Consider the following 15,924-nt stretch of genomic DNA (forward strand, 5'->3'; position numbering starts at 1 on the left):
GCATCCACTCAAAAACTTAAATCTCATACATAGATGTATAATATTTGCTGACAGCAGCTAACATTAATACTGTTGCTGAATGTGGATGATTCTTTTTCAACTTGGAAGTTGAACTGCAGTCTTCAATAATTTATCATTACTGGAACTGGTAATGAGCACCAAAATTCAAGAGATCTGGTCCGACATTTATTATTTATGTCATCAAACTGTTGGGTAGGTGCCATGTGGGGACTGTTCTCAAGGTAGGTAGTGCAGCGATAAGAATGGTCTATTTATAATTTTCTCAAAATGTTGTGGTTTAGGATTGTCTTTTATTACTGTCCCCTTCTTATATTTGCCTTAAACTGTAATTGCTTTTCACTTCAATGTGCTTTGGATTTTTAGTGGATCTGCTAAACCTTGTTTCTAGCAATAAAAACCACTTTTTCTGTATGTGTAGTGATTCAGTCATTAACATAAATGATACTTACAATGTTAATATAAAAGAGCTTTGGGTGGAATTATCTTAACCATACAGAAATGTTAATTTGAAACTGTGCTGGAAGTAGCTTCCTATACTTCTGAGTAGCCAATGGTGCTTTCTTTGGTCTCCTGAGTGGTAGTCTTGGTTTTCCTCCTGAAATAATTCCTATATCAGATTGTATAGTCTGGAAACTGCAAAGTACTGCATACATCCCCCTAATAGTAGAGTAGCACTCTTCATTCTACACACACACACACACACACACACACACACACACACACACACACACACAGAGAGAGAGAGAGAGAGAGAGAGAGAGAGAGAGAGAGAGAGAGAAAGAGAGACCATTCTCAAGGTTCTAGTACATATCCTGCACCAGAGTTCAAATACAGTGAGCCAACTGGTCTATCTATTATTATTATTATTATTATTATTTAAACCCACAGACACCTTTCAATACTGCTCTATCAGACAAGAGAATCCACAAATAATGTGGACATTTGGGTTGAGATGGTCACCAGCTTTATATATAGAGGTATTCTTGAAGCTACGATAGCAAAACAACACTTCATTGCCATCATAAAGAATAACATGTTTGACAGACGAACTCCAGTCACCTCTTCCTTATGTGCATGTCACAGTGAAATGTCTCCTTTATACAGTAACTAACTGTATTTCCTTTTGTCATTTTTAAGTAAAAAAATATCTGGGCAGATATGAAATTGTGAGACACGAGCAAAATCAAAGTGCTAAAAGCTTGAATTTTTTTTCTGTGTATCATTCATTTCAAAAAAACATTTTGTAGTTACATATTGAATTAAAATACGTACTCAAGCAAAGCTTTGAATGCTTCAGGTTGTACATCCAGTATAGGTATAGGCTCATCCTTCTCCGGCATACCTCCAAAGAACATTGCCTCAAACACAGGACTTGACATGGCAAGAAACAACTTGTGAACAGAAAACAACTGCAATAAAGAGAAACATTTTGTTTTTGAAAGATTATGTAAAGAAGCTGTGTGTGATCATTTTATAAGTAAAATATGCACCAAGATTTCAGGAAAATACTGGAACTGAAAATAAAAACTGTGTCGATAAGGGCTATTTCTGAAATGTACGAGAACAATTCCTTAGTGTTATTCATTAATTCACATGATTTATTTCTCACTTCATGTAACAATGCAAAGAACACAATATTTGTTACTTCAAACTATTAAATAAATTATCTCTATCTTCTTCAGCCTTCCTTTTCTGAAACACACAAAACATCTTCCTCCTCCCCCAAAAAAAACCTCCTCCTCCGCCTCCCCCAAAAGAAAGTGATAAAGACTGTCTTTAATATTGATACAATGATGTCAGTACACACAGATTCTTGTCCATGGCTTCCTTCACAACATAGGCACAATTTCTTGACGCATAGGTCTCTGGTTTCTTAGACCTCTTGACACGTACCTGAAATACCATTATTTCTATCACATAAATCAAGATAATTTTTTTATGCTATGAAACCTAGAACAGTGTCAGAAACAACATTTAACAAATCAAGAACTCACATTCCCTCCCAAAAAATCAGCCTTCCTTTATCGCAAATACCAACATACTTGCTCCCTCACTCCCCAATGTTGTTCTACCTCACTCTACATTCTTGTACAACTAAATTCTTCCTTATTTTTTCCATTAATTGTGTACCCTGCCTTTCCCTGTACTTTTTGTCAGATTTTTCCCTAGTAACTTCCTTGTCATGTTCTCCATTTAGACGTCAAATGCCTGCCCCCTTCCCCACCACCCAGTTTCAGAGGAGCAATGAGCATGTGTTTCCTTACCCCCTTCCCTGATGTAATCTCACCACACATTGTGTGCTTTCCATCTTTCCACCACTCATCACCATCAACACAGTTACCAATTTCTGTCAGAGTGTAGCACATACAATTTTTTAGTGTTTGCTGGTTTATTCAGATTTGTGGCCATGTTGGATTAGCTGAAGACTTTCAATAAAAATAAGTTAGAATGCCATTGAACTTCTACACTATTTTGACAGGATATGATAGTCAAGTACTTAAACCATGGTTGCTACAACCAGTGCTCTGTCACTAACTTTTCCGAGCATGATTGAGGGATGTAATGTAATGTGCTATTAAGCTTATGTCACACTAGAATACACACAGATATTTGTCTTTTCAGCTCTTCTAGAGCCAGCTCCTTACTATCCACAGTCAAATTTGTTACAACATGAACATTTAAAATTATAGAGCTAACTCCGCAACTTCTCATTGTTAAGAAATGTGATAACCTAACTATTTGATCTGCAACAATTTCACAAATCCATGAGCCATTTCCTATCAGCTCTTTCTTAACGTCAATATAATTATTAACTAATGTGGAGAAAAATGTTGGCAATGAAAAGTGGACCAACGTATATTTCTCTTGAAACGGCATATAGCTGTATGTCTGTTAAAGAGTGCGTATTTCGAGGAACAACAAATTCTTGAGTCATGTCTTCTAAAACAAGCCTCATGATAGCCTTGAGAATATAAGCACACATCTGAGGTCACAACCCAGTGGCACTCAGTCTGCGGACAGCTGGAGGCTCAGATGACTTGCGGAATGGGCCAATAGGCTGACTTATAAATGGAGGTGTGGCGTTCTACTCACGGTAAACAGCAACAGTAAACAACACAAGAAAATTCATTCACTATATTTTAGCTGTGTCATTAATTTTGCATCAGTTGGAATGAGCTGTACTGAATGCAGTTAAGTGCACATTGATGGCAACGAAGAGAAATAAAATGGGACTAGAAATTGCAATGTTGTATTTGTTACCATTATAGCATTTTCAAAAACTGAAATAAATGGGCATTATTTGTCATATAAAGAACCATCAAATATTTTAATCCTGGCAGGTATAAACTAGTAGCTCCTCTTCTTTGCCAGTTACTATGTAGTTCAGGTATAACCAATAATGACAATATGTAACTCATTTTTTGGGACTGAATGATATTTTTGTGTGTTTGCTGGGCATAAAATAAGTAAATATTGCATTTTGAATTCAATTGGTTTTCTTTGTAGTAGTTTTACTTAATTACAGCAAGCACTAACTATCCAAATACTGATCAACTGAATTACTGGTTAACTGAAAGTACTGCAGTTGGAAATTCAAATTTTTATGGAATTTTGTGAGACTGCATTTATTCCCATAGTTGTAAAGTATAATCTTGTACATATAAATGTTTTGTTGCTGACTGATAATGCCCACACCATCCTTCAGACCTTTCACCTTGAAAAAGAGAATGAAAAATTTAATTTGTTTTTTGTCTCAAATCATTACTTCAGTCGTAGAACTTTTACAGAAAGACGTTGATATGTGTGGTACTCATTGGGAAGGGCAGGAAAAAATAAATTCAACAATTGTACAAGGAAACTGACTAGAATGATGTTCTGTACACAGCAGCAGATTCATGCGTCAAGTATTTCACATAATTATTGATCAAACTTTAAATGCTGTGATAATCTTCTCATTAAGAGGTATAATGTTATGTAAATGGTTTAACACAATGAGACAAGTACGTGTCTCGAGGCAGCATAACACAATGCGCATAAATATCCTGATTTTATTCTTCTATTATTTGAAAATAAAAGCACTTAATTAGCTGCAACACACTTTACACATACGAGGGCAGTTCAATACGTAATGCAACACATTTTTTTTCTCGGCCAGTTTTGGTTGAAAAAACCGGAAATTTCTTGTGGAATATTTTCAAACATTCCCGCTTCGTCTCATATAGTTTCATTGACTTCCGATAGGTGGCAGCGCTGTACGGAGCTGTTAAAATGGCGTCTGTAACGGATGTGCGTTGCAAACAACGGGCAGTGATCGAGTTTCTTTTGGCGGAAAACCAGGGCATCTCAGATATTCATAGGCGCTTGCAGAATGTCTACGGTGATCTGGCAGTGGACAAAAGCACGGTGAGTCGTTGGGCAAAGCGTGTGTCATCATCGCCGCAAGGTCAAGCAAGACTGTCTGATCTCCCGCGTGCGGGCCGGCCGTGCACAGCTGTGACTCCTGCAATGGCGGAGCGTGCGAACATACCCGTTCGAGATGATCGACGGATCACCATCAAACAACTCAGTGCTCAACTTGACATCTCTGTTGGTAGTGCTGTCACAATTGTTCACCAGTTAGGATATTCAAAGGTTTGTTCCTGCTGGGTCCCTCGTTGTCTAACCGAACACCATAAAGAGCAAAGGAGAACCATCTGTGCGGAATTGCTTGCTCGTCATGTGGCTGAGGGTGACAATTTCTTGTCAAAGATTGTTACAGGCGATGAAACATGGGTTCATCACTTCGAACCTGAAACAAAACGGCAATCAATGGAGTGGCGCCACACCCACTCCCCTACCAAGAAAAAGTTTAAAGCCATACCCTCAGCCGGTAAAGTCATGGTTACAGTCTTCTGGGACGCTGAAGGGGTTATTCTGTTCTATGCCCTTCCCCATGGTCAAACGATCAACTCTGAAGTGTATTGTGCTACTCTTCAGAAATTGGAGAAACGACTTCAGCGTGTTCGTAGGCACAAAAATCTGAATGAACTTCTCCTTCTTCATGACAACGCAAGACCTCACACAAGTCTTCGCACCCGAGAGGAGCTCACAAAACTTCAGTGGACTGTTCTTCCTCATGCACCCTACAGCCCCGATCTCACACCGTCAGATTTCCATATGTTTGACCCAATGAAGGACACAATCCGTGGGAGGCACTACGCGGATGATGAAGAAGTTATTGATGCAGTACGACGTTGGCTCCGACATCGACCAGTGGAATGGTACCGTGCAGGCATACAGGCCCTCATTTCAAGGTGGGTTAAGGCCGTAGCATTGAATGGAGATTACGTTGAAAAATAGTGTTGTGTAGCTAAAAGATTGGGGAATAACCTGGTGTATTTCAATGCTGAATAAAACAACCCCTGTTTCAGAAAAAAAATGTGTTGCATTACTTATTGAACTGCCCTCGTAATATCAACCCTTTACGAAACATTTTCTCCTTGACATCCTCACAAGCTGATGAAAACAGAAAAAAGTTTATTGCTTACTACATTTTTGCTGTTCAGTCAGTAAAACTGCCACTTCAGGCATAGTGTTTTAATTTATTACTTCTTTCCTACTAACATTATTTGCAACACATTTTTTAGACAGTATCCACATTACACTACTGAATATTCCTGCAAAATTGTGTAACTGTATGACACACAGTTCAGGAGTTGCGACGTTATAAACATTGAGATGTGTGTAAAACTAGCTTTTGCTTAAAATTACCCAGATTATACTCTGCAGGTCTATTATTGTCTAGTACACAGAATAGGGCTGAAAGTATGGAAGAATGGGCAAGTCGCATTGGCACATTGCACCACCAACCCCAGGAAGCCGCCTGGACAATAATGAGGGTATCAGACATTCTGGGGAGCCAAGCTCCAGTTTGGAAGCTGGCATCGGTATTCACACAGGGAATCGAAGATGAAAGGATTAAAAGAGTTTTGAGAGAAAAAGGGGTGGATTAGCCCAAGTGGGGGACCTAGCATTAACAGAAGCCCCAGGTGGCCTCTTGTAAGGAAAGTTTGGCGAACCAAGTCACCCGAGGGATTACTGCTTTAAATGAAACAGAGGATGCTGTCACGTAAGGAGCTGCACTTTGGAACGACACATCAGGAAAATGGACGCTGTGCAGCTGAGTTGTAGGACAGCAGAGAAAACGACACTCAGTCCACCACTGTCGCAAATTATAGATGAAACACTATGCAGAGGTCATCACGGGGGAAAATGGAAACATACAACCGACTGTGTGTTGCTGATTTGATCTTCAAGGACAAGCTGAGCTAATTGATAAGGCAAGTCTTGTGATATGTTTGCAAAGAACCAGGGCACTAAGCTAAATAGCATAATGCCAATGCTTGGTTACCAAATATGAGAACTCGGAAACGAAAGAAAGGCATGTGTTGGTAGTCGATCTGTGCCGCGAAGTTGTGCTCAGTAGTTTGGCAAGGGCAGGAATCTCTTTGTAAACATAACAAGTGCACAGGGATGTGTAGGAACCAAACGTTTTATAGTAGATAGTGCTGCTCAGATTAGCATAACAAAGGAGTCAGCAATGTGCAGTATGATAGGCAATAACACCACTGAAAGAATAAAATTTAAAGGATCATGAAAGAAACAACAGGGATGTGTCAAGCCGCAATGTTAAAACTGATAACAAATGGCAATGTGTGTGTGGAATGCAAGTTTCTTATAGAAGGGGACAAGTTAGATGTCCCTTATGAAGGAATCTTAGGCAAAGACTTCAGTTAGTTTAAGAGTAATCACAGACCAGGGTAGACCTGTTAAATCCTACCTGGTCGTCAAATATGGGGTGTCTAGAACTTGCTTTCTCTGACTGCTAGACAACATTCCAACAAATCTTATTAATGAGTTTTATTATAAAAAGGGAAAATACAATACTTAATTTTGACTATTACACAGAAGTGTCACAAGCAAATGGCGACATGCAAAATAAACAATCTTCTTCAGTGTATGCAATTCCTAAGTCGCTGGTCTTGAAGTGCGTAATCTTGATGCTTCTGTTCAACTGGGCCACGACCGTAGGGTGCGGCACCTATGTCCTCTTCACATAAGGCCACTGCTGCCGCTTTGTCGTCATGGAGAGGGGTCAGTCAGCGTACAACTGGCTGATGTCTTTTCACAGCCCTCTATGCTCGTCGTTCCCGACTGGCATGCTGGCACTTGACTTTACGCCATAACAAGACCAGTGCAATTATAGACAACAGGAGCCAAACTGTTGAATTTTGCAGACCAGGAGAACCACAATGAGAGGAACATTGTCCCATGGAACAAACATTGGGCAGGTGAGAGAAACAGGCTGCAAGGAAAAATGCAATACAGGAAGCATCAGTCACAAGGAGTGATGAGGTGGAATTGGAAATAGATCTTAGAGAGAAGAGGGATCTCTGGAGGACGGAATCAGAAGAAGCAACAGGGCACCACATCTAAGGGAACCAAGGAACCAAGCTGATAAAAAGGAAAGAGTAACTGTGTGGCTTTACACGAAAAGGACCACAAGAGGAAAAGATTTTAAATTTTAAGGCGCATACCACAGATCTGATGAAGGTATAATGGAGAAGCAGCAGTTGCAAACAGGTGTGTATTTGTCTGCAGCACTGGTGAGCATGCAGAGGCACTTGCATCACGAGTATTTTGAACACCACACAAGATGTTATATTGAAATGGCAAAAGCAGAAGACAGGTGCTGTATCTGCCCAGGGAGAAGTCAAGGAATGTCACATATTTAGTGTGGTTTCAGTGGACCAAGAGAGAAATTACCAGATTAAAGGAGATGGTTAGAGTGGACCACTAAAATGAAGAAGAAAGGACTTTTATTACTGAACTATGTATTACACATAATGTATTTCACTTGCCCGGAAATAAGATTAACATACACTAAGACAGTTAAGCATGAAATTAAGTAGGAACCAGAGGCACAAGGAAAAGTGGTAAATATCCAACTGTATCCACTACCAGAGGTGCAAAAGGAAGCCCTCCAAAATGAGACAGATGCAATGGTAAGGGAAGATATTGTTACAGCCAAGCACAAAAAGGTGGAATTTGCCATTACTGACAACTCCCATGAAGTTGGATGGTTCAAATGACAACTGCATTAGTGCTGCATTTCCACTACCCCATACTAAAGACGTTTAGTTAGCGTAGGAAAAGCCAAATACTTCTACACTACAGATACTGATGAATGAGAATGATACAGAGAAAACAGCCTTCCACACTCCAGAAAAGCATTATGACTACAGGAGAGGCTTTTGAAAGGTTCCAATTGCACAACCTAAAATTGCAATTTGACAAGTGTGAGTTCCTGCAGAAGCAAGTAAGTTATATGGGGCACACACTTGTGACAAAAGGAGTAAAGTCTGACCCACAGAAGGAAAGAGTGATAAAAGAATACCCAAGACCCAGTACTACAAAATGGTTGAAGAGATTCTTAGGGATAGTATCATTTTATCGGTGGCATGTCAAGGACTTCAGCCACACAACATCACATGAATTACTGAAGAAGAGAGCAAACTACGAGTGGTCTACACAGTAGGAAGTAGTTTTCTAAGAAAATCAGTCAGTCCCTCAATCTCACAGTATCCTGATTTTATGAAGCATTTCCTAATCGTAACAGATGCCAACAAGGAAGTGATCAGTGCCCTTGCTGAGTCAATGATACTTAGGACAGGGTTTACTAGTAGCTTACACATCCAGAACATTGTGTCACACCACGAAAAGGTATTGTACAATTGAGTGAGCACTCTTAGCCAGTGAAGCATTATCAATCTTGCATGTATGTAAATTATCATATGTACTGATCTCAAACCGTTGAAACAGTTGGCACATTGATCCATTGTCAAGATTAATGAAATTCAGAATTAAACAGGCAGAATATGGTTTTGAGGTTATATATGAAAAGGGATCACAAAACATGTGGTTAGTCCGCTTCACATAACTGAGAAAGGGATACACCCTAATGTTTCAGGATGACCACATATAATTTGTCATCGCAAAGCCTACAGTAAACAGGACACTGACACAATACCACAAGTCTACGTACAGAAAATAATCTGCAATTATGGTAAATCATCAGTATTACCAAGCAACCATGGGACAAATTTCCTACGTGACATACAAAAGAGTGAGAGACATTTTCTAAACATTGAGGAGATTCAATCTTGTGCATACCATCCACATACAAACAGAGTACTTTGAAGAATGCATCAAATGGTAACAGTATCTACATCATTTAGTGGGAATGAAGCAGGAAAACTGGGACGAATGGGTGTCTTTGTCTACAATACCACACGTTCTTCGATGGTAGTCATCCCATTCAGACTATTTTTCAGGAGAGTTTTTTTCTATACTTGGGATGCTACAGATGGATCCATTCACTGTACAATACAATTATGGTGATTATGTGACAGAACTAAAGGAGGGGATGTGCCAGATGCATCAGACAGCAAGGAGTTTTAATTAGAAATGCAAGGAAAAGATTGAGAGTTACTATGATTGTACACAAAACCCAAAGAATTTAGGGCAGGAAACAGAGTATTATTACATGATGGAAGTTTTAGAAGTTACCAAGCCCATGGAGAAGGCCTTTAAATTGTTGTAAAGATCCGAGGACCAAATGTAGTGCTCCAATTAACAAATAAGAAGTTCATAACAGTGTACACACCAGTAGCACATGGATTGTCACACATATCAGAAGATATGTTGTGTGTATTCAACAAGCTTAACATGAGATATTTAGTAAGATTATTGTCCACGTTATTTGAGTGTTTGTAAAATTGGAAATTTGTATTTAAATGTATTGTTTTGTATCTGTTTCATGTCAATGGTGAGTGCAGTAACACAATGACAACAGTATCTTCAGCACAGGCCCCAAGCAGAGAGCTGACAACTGCTGTATATAAAATGAAGGCCATCGTGCAGTAAAGATCCTGTTGGCACGTGTTATCGGCATTTGATTCCAATAAAGTAAATATACTTCACTGTAGACAACAAACAAAAAAATGGATGATCAATGCTGTAAAGGAAAATGTAATGGTAGTTAGGTCAGTTCTTGTTCTTGTCTGGACAGTTTACAATCAATGTTGACATTATTGTAAGGACTACATTCAAATAAAACACACTGTTGAAAGTACGAAGTGATTTATTTATCCGTCAAGAAAGTTGAAGTGAACATTTATGTGGAAGAAAGTTATTTGTTTTTTTAATCTGATTTTATTAGAAGAAGACTGCTTTTTTCTTTGTAACTGAGTTTTGCTGAAATTACTATAATTACTGCAGTTTGAATTATATCAGCTATGAATATTTAGAGGCAAGAGCAGAGATAAAACCCCAAATGTCAACTTTTGAGAAGTCACGGAACTTTTATGAAACTGATGTTATGCAAATGATTGACTTTTTGCCTTTCTCTACTTCCGAGCTCGCAGAGAGTTAATTTAACCAATTCACTGAAGTAATTCACATTCCCTTTGGGGTTCCCTCTAGAAAAGAAGTATAAAATGATCAAGCTAAATTATTATAGATACCTGACTGAAAGTTTTCATCAACTGGGTGTAGGCACAACATACACTGATGTTGGCTATTTAAGTAATAACAGCCAGTAAGGGGTGTGTGGTGTCACCGCCAGACACCACACTTGCTAGGTGGTAGCCTTTAAATCGGCCGCGGTCCGTTAGTATACGTCGGACCCGCGTGTCGCCACTGTCAGCGATTGCAGACCGAGCGCCGCCACACGGCAGGTCTAGAGACACTTCCTAGCACTCACCCCAGTTGTACAGCTGACTTTGTTAGAGATGGTTCACTGACAAATTACGCTCTCATTTGCCAAGACGATAGTTAGCATAGCCTTCAGCTACGTCATTTGCTATGACCTAGCAAGGCGCCAATATCATTTGCTATTTATCTTGTGATGCCTGTACCGTCAGACCGATGTACACCAATTATGGATTAAAGTTAAGTATTCCATCAGCTACGTACTTTATTTGCTACTATAAATTCCCTTAATGTTCCAGACCTCACGCCAGCCTGCGTGAGCTTAACGCGTGCCTTTCGGCTACCAATCATAGTGGCTTGGCTGTCTTGCCAAGTCACAACAGGGTGTGTGGCATTGCAGTACGCATTAAGAAAATGCTGATGTCACGCTCACTTATAGTAAAACTTGATGCAGTCATGCAACATCTGTGTGCAAACAGGCACAAATGCAGTATACAGTGGCCATCAATTGACAAGCAGAGCACAGTTCCAGCCAGCAGTAAAATTCGATCCCAACGTCCATCAAAACCAGTGAATTGGAGATTACCAGCAGACAGCAGAAACTATGAGTGAGAATTATATTAAGTTAAGCTTGTACACTACAAAAGACTTTTAAAACTTATCTGTATGTTCCTCTAGACCATGTCAGTGGTTTCCTTTGTGCATTTTTCTATATGTACCAATATCTGTTTATCACTTCCACTGTGACGTGTAACTGAACCTAAGGATTTGTTTAGAGCAATGTGACCAATTGTTGTAGTAACTGATTGAAGAATCTAATAATAGCATGAGGTCATAAGCCTCATCTATGTTTTAAATGTACACAGCAGACACTGCAGCCATAAGAAAGGCTCTCCCAAGATTCCTCTGTATTTGCGACTTCAGGAGAAAATGTTTCTGGTCCATTCTTTTTTTATGGAAAATATGGTTCCCAAAATTGCATTCCACAATTGCGAGAAGTCCTGAAAACTTAATTCTTTGACAAGACAGAGGCCCACCACACTGGCACCTCTATGTAAGTTCATTTCTTAACAATGAGATGTCTCGATGACTCATTAATCATAATGGCTCTTGAGATCTCGCACTGCATCATCATTAACCTTGTGATGAAGCAAGCCGTGATATTTTTACTTCCCCTCTTCTTTTGCCATCTGCCTCCTTAAAATTCATTTTTTCATGTTTGAATAAGCACCATTAACATATGTAAGTATAATCTGCATTTTCAGAAAAGAGAAAGGCTGGCCAGTTTTAAAAAATATAACACCAGATCGAATTTTGTGCTTAGTTTTATGTATGTAACTGATTTTCTAATTAATTTTAATTATTCCTAGTTAATATCCTTTGTTATAGGGTGAAATCAGTGATTGTTTCATAACTTAAATTCTATTGTTGATGTATAAACAAATATAAATTCTGTACTAATCATAAACATTTGGAAGAACAGCTACCGGTAACAGTATTCTTAAAGTATCTATTTGGCTCTATTCGAAAACATGTTAGCACAGCTAGCTCTTAATTAATTCCAAAGTAATTACCAGTTTTGTCAAACATATTGTTTGTGTAACTATATCTGTTAATTTCATCATTTGAACAAATAATTCGGCTTAACTCTTGTAGTAGAAGAAACTGTGAAAAAGAAGCCATTTTTCTATGTATTCAAGTAATTTAATGATATATGTTTTAATTGTAATTTCTGCAACTTTAACATCAAACAATGTGTAGTTTCAGTGCCTATTGTTGTGGTGATATATAAAGGCCCGATTTTTGGTCCCGAGACAGTCAGTCCACGGCTGAGTTTCAGACGAGGAACCCGTATTGGTTAGATCAACAACAGTGCATCCACTCAACTGTGAAATAAGTGTAATAGGCCATGTGCCAAAACAATGAAGGTGTTTGTTCAATAAGTACCATATTATGCGGCAAGAACTGTGTGGTTAGGCTTTTACTGCTCTTAGATGTTCAACAGTAAACTATTGTAGCGTATGTTGATGTTTGCTTGCAACCTATTAATGAGACTTACTGAGAGCTAAACAATAGTGCACTATCCATATAACTGTGTATTATTCGGGGGTTGTGAACAGTGAAAGTAAAGAACTGTGAAATGCAAACGTGCACCTGTCAGCTGCATCATTTAAAGTAGTCATTTTTCAGCCAGTGTAGAAACATAGTACGTCGACACCGAGGACAATCAATGAGGAAATAAAGCAGGGGAATGTCACAACTTCCAATGCTGCCTGACCTACTGACATGGCTTTTGTCCCTTTTTTTGTTTTGTGAAACACTCCACTTATGGAGCTATCCTTCATCAACTTTGGATGAACTGTGACAAAATAGCAGCAGCAGTGAATGCAGAGCTCAAGTCAAGATCATGAAAGTACCGGAAAACACTGGTCATCATCTAGAATTCTAGATGATGATGTGCGTCCGATGAGGCCCATGTAGAGTATTTGCGAAAGGTCAATGAAAACTTTGATTCTAAACATGATAGTAAAAAGTACTCCAAGGTTGTATGCACATGTTTGTAAAATACACAATATTGCATAATATCAAACTTAAGACAATTGGGTGTATCATATTGAAACACCTTGTATTTTGATATAAGGGACTGTTATCTCCAATGCGTCATTACACAGTAAATAGTTTGGCTGCACAATCTGTCAAAATAGCTGCGTCTGATCTTTTTCATGGCCCTTGTACAGAAATATCTCAGTATTCTAGTCTATGTACTGTAATGTGCAATAATGTAACTGTGCTGCTGCAGTACTCACTTTTTATTTGTTCTTGTACAATACTCTTAGCTCCTAAGAGTACAACTGGGGTCAAGAGGCAAGACAGGATTTTGGGTTGTTGTAAAAGTGAGTACTATATTCAACAGATATGTTTCTTTTAGAAACATCCTACAGTACGCACATTTGCACTGGTGTGCACATATTCTTCATGGAATATATGTAATTTAGTGTAAAACCAAACAAATCACTCTTAAATAAGCTACTGGAGACCACTTGTTCCTCATGTCAAAATGTCCTGTAAACAAACCTGAGCAATATCTATAATTTTTGTCTACAGAGTTCTCACACACACACTGCAAATGGCAACATTGCTGTCGTTGTCTTCAGCCCGAAGACTGGTTTGATGCAGCTCTCCATGCTACTCTACCCTGTGCAAGCCTCTTCATCTCCAAATAACAACTGTAACTTACACCCTTTTGAACCTGCTTACTGTATTCATCTCTTGGTCTCCCTCTATGACTTTTATCCCCACAGTTACCTCCAATACTAAACTGGTGATGTCTCACAAGGAAGCTTTCGAATGCAGTATCACAAGTTCAAACTTTAGTATGGCTCATCTGGAAGTGTGGTATTAACAATTATGACAGGAAAAATACTAGTTGCTAATGACTCACCGCATGCATTAGGAGGGCGAGAGAAAATGGATGATGTCTCACAAGGTGATGTCTTACAAGGAAGCCTTCAAGTGCAGTATCACAAGTTCAAACTTTAGTATGGCTCATCTGGAAGTGTGGTGTTAACAATTATGACAGGAAAAATACTAGCTGCTAATGACTCACCACGTGCATTAGGAGGGCGACAGAAAATGGACGTCCAGAAGGTGCAGAGATCAACCTTCTATGTGATGCATGTATTATACTTAACAAACTGGAAATTTTTGGCATTCAAGAAATGTTCAAAACAAACCATTAACTTGCACCATGAACAATGAATGAAAAATAGCACACCACAGTAATCGTAAAGGTTTGCATCATCAGGATGAAAGGGAACTCCTTGGGAGTTACAAGCTGTCCAGGACGTTCGGGTAGGTGTCCACTCTCAAAGAATGCGTATAGAATCATGTTGGTGTAAAGGGGTGATGAGAACTGACGGATTGTGATGGCACGTAACCAAATGCAAATCAGTCTGCCATCGAGCTTATAGTGAAACTGGTCATCCTTTAAGGCATAGCTGCAGATACTGTGATAGTATGTTTTATAGCCATGGGAAAAAAACACACACACATATCCAGAGGCTGAATTTGCCCATTGGTTCCAGGTTGCATGAACAGAATCTCACACACTTTTCAGAAGGGATAGTTTGCTCTAAAGGAGACTGATTTTTATACACAGACCAAGGATCAGCCAAAACAAAATTATTTTGACCAGCTATTGGCCAAAAGCAGTGATCATATCATAACTGTAGTTATCTTACACCCATTTTCCTACTCTTGCTTGCTGTGACATAAATGTTCCCTAGTGCCCTTGCAAAATCACACAAACAAGAAAGAATCTTACACCCATTTTCCTACTCTTGCTTGCTGTGACATAAATGTTCCCTAGTGCCCTTGCAAAATCACACAAACAAGAAAGAATCATAGGGAGCACAGCACCTCCAACTTCTCACAGCACAATGAATAACTATTAAGCCAATTTAATATCCAAATTAACAGTCTGCATAATTGTATACAAATGCTTTAACACATTGATATTAATTGATCTTGATAAAACTATCTTAGTATGTGTAATTTCCAGAGTTCCTTTCATATGCATATCCTCTTCAAATACCAATTGACTGGAGTTGAAAATAAATTCCATGCTGTTGACATTTTGTTTGAAATTTTGTTATCTTACATCTTCCAATTCTGTAACACTGTGAAGTTTTGCAACCATCCATACCTTCCTTTGAAACGACTGTATTCTATGTTGTGCGCAATTTGATGTGCCTAACGTGGTAGATCATGTCACTACGTGCACATCCTGTACATTATATCGAGCATGCTTGTAAAGAGCAAATATCAGTTTTTGTAACTAGTGTGCCTTGTCCTCCCTTGAATATCTGTAGGTTTCCTTATGCACTACATGACCATATTGCTACAGACCTCACCACACGACCATATTGCTACAGACTTATTCGAAATTTGTTCGTAACTATTTTTTGTTATGCTACAGATGATCATCCACGTACATAATTATGTACACGAAAGATCATCTAAAGCACAGGAAAAAAAAATTATGAATAGATTTTGATGTTTAGTACCGAGTCCTTGGACAATGATTGTCCTTTACTACATTTCACTGAAGACAACAGGATTTGTAGCTCCCCGTCCACCAAGGATGATGAA

The 15,924-nt window shown here is 38.8% G+C and overlaps 1 protein-coding gene across 4 annotated transcripts in view; it reads right to left on the bottom strand.

Annotated features, from left to right (window-relative positions):
* The window catches only part of LOC126190856 (BTB/POZ domain-containing protein 6-like), an 81,482-nt gene that overhangs the window by 30,852 nt on the left and 34,706 nt on the right, over positions 1–15,924 (bottom strand). For all 4 annotated transcript variants that reach the window (XM_049931451.1, XM_049931450.1, XM_049931449.1 and 1 more), the window contains one exon: positions 1,294–1,430. In XM_049931451.1, the coding sequence (XP_049787408.1) occupies positions 1,294–1,400 (107 nt within the window). In that variant the 5' untranslated portion in view covers positions 1,401–1,430. The remainder of the gene's footprint in view (positions 1–1,293; positions 1,431–15,924) is intronic.

This window comes from Schistocerca cancellata, chromosome 6 (genome assembly GCF_023864275.1).
Source record: "Schistocerca cancellata isolate TAMUIC-IGC-003103 chromosome 6, iqSchCanc2.1, whole genome shotgun sequence".
NCBI classification, from domain to species: domain Eukaryota; kingdom Metazoa; phylum Arthropoda; class Insecta; order Orthoptera; family Acrididae; genus Schistocerca; species Schistocerca cancellata.